The 4,077-nt window shown below is 39.1% G+C and overlaps 1 protein-coding gene across 1 annotated transcript; it reads left to right on the top strand.

Moving 5' to 3' along the window:
• The first annotated feature begins 503 nt into the window (after positions 1-503).
• LOC149138664 (BAHD acyltransferase DCR-like) lies at positions 504-1,352 on the top strand. The gene has a single exon (XM_089450449.1). The coding sequence runs from the start codon at positions 504-506 to the stop codon at positions 1,350-1,352; it is 849 nt and encodes a 282-aa protein (XP_089306575.1).
• The last annotated feature ends 2,725 nt before the right edge of the window (positions 1,353-4,077 follow it).

Raw genomic sequence — 4,077 nt, 5'->3', positions numbered from 1 at the left:
CAAATCATCTTATCCAACTTTTCCTGCATGGTTTTGTTGGCCTGGATATTTTCATGCATTGGAAAACCCAAAATTATCTTCATGTTCCATGAAATATCTATGTTTTTGCTATACATATTTTCTATAGCTCTCGTTAGCCCTAGGTCAGTGGTCTGATTTAGAATATTAGATTGATGTGCTAAGATCCTCTTCTGATTAGAAACAAAATGATTTCATTGTGCTTAAGGATTCATGAATTTTTGCAAGTGAAAAATGAGTTTTGTGTTCTCTCAATATAGGTATGAAAAATTCACTCGCTTTTCATTTTCATTTTCCTATGGATGATGTTTCAAAAGTAACGATGGGTATTGCAGGTCACTTCTTTTCAGGGAGGCGGATTTTGCATCGGAGCCAATTTTCATCACGTTATTGCCGACGGGAATTCCTTTCGGTATTTCATGAACTGTTGGGCAGATTGTAGCAGAGGACTTCCTATTTCCAATAGACCTCACCACCTAAGAACAATGTTTCAGTGGGACAATAAGAATCGTGAAATACCCAAATTTTATGTGAGAGCTGAAAAGGTTGTCACTGATTTGATTAAAGAGGCACAAATTTTCAGGTTTGTTCCAGATAATTCATTGCCCATAAAATATTCAGAAATCAATACAAGCACGAGTGATGGTTCAGTGGAACACACTAACAACAGTATTATCCAGAAATCTATCGAAGAAGCAATAGATCTTGAAATCTCATCTTTTCATTTCAGCGAAAAAGTAATTGAAGCTTTGAAGGAACGATCCGGCGCATCAACTTCATTTGTAGCAGTTGCAACGCAGTTTTGGAGATCCGTAATGAAAGCTCGACAAGTCCCTGAGAACAAGCCCGTTTATTTTCTATTGACCGTTGATTTCAGAGGCCGGGTAAAACCGCCATTACCTCCAACATATTTTGGGAACTGCATATCCATCGCTATTGCCGGGACTACGGGGAAGCAGTTATTGGAGGAGGATATCGTCTTTGCTGCGGCTCTCATCCAAGAAGTCATCTATTCATGTGCCTCAGAGGCGCACCTCAATAATTTTGTAGATTACACAGAATCGCAACTTCGCCGCTGTAACAAAGACCCAACTCTTGGAAATGTATTAAGCGGTTACATTGCAATGGTAGGGATGTCTCTGAAATTTCCTGTTTACGAGGTAGACCACGGATGGGGAAGGCCACTGAGTGTGCAGGCTGCTTTCTTGACAGAAATTGGACAGATGATGTTGTTCCCCGGAAGGGAAGGAGGAAAGAGTATTGCTGTGTCCACCAAACTCCCTCGCGATCAGATGGAAACCTTGAAACAGATATTAATGGTCATCCCCGATTGATTGATTTATTAGTGTGCAGCCCTTCTTTGTCGCTGCACAATATATGCACCATGTTTCCATGTCGTTAATTCTTCGTTTGAGTAAACAAGAAGAATTTAGATGGAAGGAAAATGCGTAGTGTAATCGGAAAACTATTTCATAGGTATATTATGTCCTTAGGTATATTATGTCCTTGGTCTCAAACATAATCTGTTTAGTGTTGATCAGTTAATGCAAAAAAAATACATGGTCATTTTTCAAGGACAAGAATATGTTATATATGACAAGCCCCACACAAGCAGCTGATAGAAAAGGTGTAGATGATGAGAAACAAAATTTTTCCTCTAATCATGAATCACAGTGATGAGGTTGGTTCTTTTATAGTTGCATGTTATAATGATTACTGGTTATGGCACTTTCAAAGTGATCAGGTCAGTTCTTTTACAGTTGCATGTTCTAATGATTACTAGTTATGGCATTTTCAATTTGACACTTGCATTTCTATGGTTTAATATTGTTGCAGCAGAAACAGATGGTTAGAGGATTACCTCCCATCAAAGAACCTGCTACATCTTAGGAAAGAAATATCATGAGATTTTTCCAAAAGGAGTTGCATATAGAGCAAAGCAACCACTAGAGTTGGTTCATACAGACTTGTGTGGACCTATGAAGACAAAGTCAATTGGTGGAAGTTGTTAATTCCTCACTTTCGTTGATGGTTATAGCATAAAGACTTGGGTTTACTTCCCAAGCAGAAGCCTGAAACTTTTGCAAAGTTCAAAGAATTCAAAGCCTTAGCAGAGAACCAAAGTGATTGGAAGATCAAGGTATCGAGATCAAATCGTGGTGGAGAATATGATTCGAAGGAATTCCATGATTACTGCAAACACCATGGAATTAGAAGGCAATTTACAACTAGATACACACCACAGTAGAATGGTGTAACAGAGAGGAAGAATGGGACAATTATGAAAATGACAAGGATCATGTTGAAAGGATGTAATATTGCCTTTCTTGATATGGTCAAAATGCACAAAATCTGCCCATGGTATTTACCGTGGTATTTTCCCATGGTATCAACCCATGGTATTTGCCTTCGGTTTTCGAGGGAAAATAATAAAATAAGGTTTCTAGAGAGTTAATTAAGCCTATAAAAGGGGATAGGAGCTAGGATTTTGGACCATCCTGAATTTGTCTATCTTATTGCATGTTGTTGAGGACTTGGCATAGTCAGTTCTAACTTGATCCTGGGACGAATACCCAACAGTGACATTTGTTTATTGGATCCATCCAAGATTCACAAGTGGGCTTTAGTGTCTTAGATTAGTCATTATTGAGCATTCATATAGCATTGGTAGTGGCTTTGTTATGTCATGTATGAGCATGTATCTTGTTTTCAGTTATTAATATAAATAAGAGGCTTCATTTCCAAATCACTTTGGTGTTCGTTGTTTTTATTTGCAAGCATTTTAATTAGAACACTCAAGGGTGCCAGATTTATTAAAAATTTCGTTGTTAGGGATCTTACAGTGGTATCAAAGTTGTGCATGCTACCAATCTGGTTCGGATTTAAACAGGAACGCAAAAAATTACAGATATAACCATAAATACAAAGATGCAGTAGAAATAACACTTCATTTCATTAATATCAAATACTGAAATATGCTTACAAACAGAATGGAAATAAGACTAGTTTGGGTGATGGTAGCTTATCTCTAAGAAGAGATGTGGTGGCTACATGCCTCTAAACTGCATTACAATGAGCCTCATGGGCCTTTTTATTATTGAACAATAAGAGAAAACCCTAAACAATCAAAACCCTAACCCAAGGAGATGTAACACCAAGAGTTTATGGGCCCCATTGGGGTTAGTTGGAAAGCCAACTTCCCAAGGTCGCGACTTGGTCATATTATCTCCATTTGATGCGCATGATACCCCGTTGGAAAGATCTCTACGAGGACTACGACGAAAAAGACATTTTGAAAAAGAATTGTTGGCAGCAAATTGCCAAAAAAACGTTGTTTAGGGCCTCAAAACGGTCTGGAAGTTTAGGACCCGAAAAAATGCTAAAAATAATAAACTGTGCTACAATAAAGGAAATTGAAAAACTGAAAGAAACAATGGTGGGGGTCCAAGTGGAATTGGCGGGTGGCCACCAATATCCACCTAGATCATTCCTCCCCCCTTAGGAAGCAATGGTCCCCATTGCGTTGAGTTCCTCCACGAGATGAGGAAAATTCTGTTGAGCTTGGTCCTTGGTGAGCCATTTTCCCTAGTTAAGGAGTTGGCCTGCTTTGATAACTCGATACAATTTGATCTTTTGCTGGCGAGTGTGCTTTATTTGCATTTCCATGATCTGATCAGTTGTGGCTTGTTCCATGCAATCTAGATTTAACTCTGTAGGTGAGTTGTTCTGCAATGTCTGATGTGTCTAGCAATGGTGGGAAGTATGGTCGAAGGCAGTCCACATTAAAAATTGGGTGTAGACCAAGGAATGGGGGAATGTTGAGCTCAAATGCATTGTATCCCACAACCTTGGTAACGGTGTAAGCACCATATCAGAGTTGTTTGACTTTCTGCTAGGCTCCAGTAAGGCATTCCTTTTGCAAATGCAACTAGACTTTGTTGCCCACCTGAAACTTGTGTGGCACCCTATGTTGATCATGTCGTTGCTTGTACTTGGCATTTGATTTCTCCAGAATGTCGTGCACCTGCTGGCGGGTATTTTGGATGTGCTCAATGAAGC

The sequence above is a fragment of the Pinus tabuliformis genome, chromosome X (assembly GCF_031772625.1).
Source record: "Pinus tabuliformis cultivar Carrire ecotype Pingquan chromosome X, CPIR1, whole genome shotgun sequence".
In the NCBI taxonomy this organism is placed as follows: domain Eukaryota; kingdom Viridiplantae; phylum Streptophyta; class Pinopsida; order Pinales; family Pinaceae; genus Pinus; species Pinus tabuliformis.
Note: the sequence above shows the minus strand (reverse complement) of the source record. Positions and strands in the feature narration are given on the sequence as shown.

Bases quoted from the DNA above. Each gene is read 5' to 3' on its own strand.
- LOC149138664 (XM_089450449.1), top strand. From the start codon at position 504: ATGTTTCAGTGGGACAATAAGAATCGTGAAATACCCAAATTTTATGTG.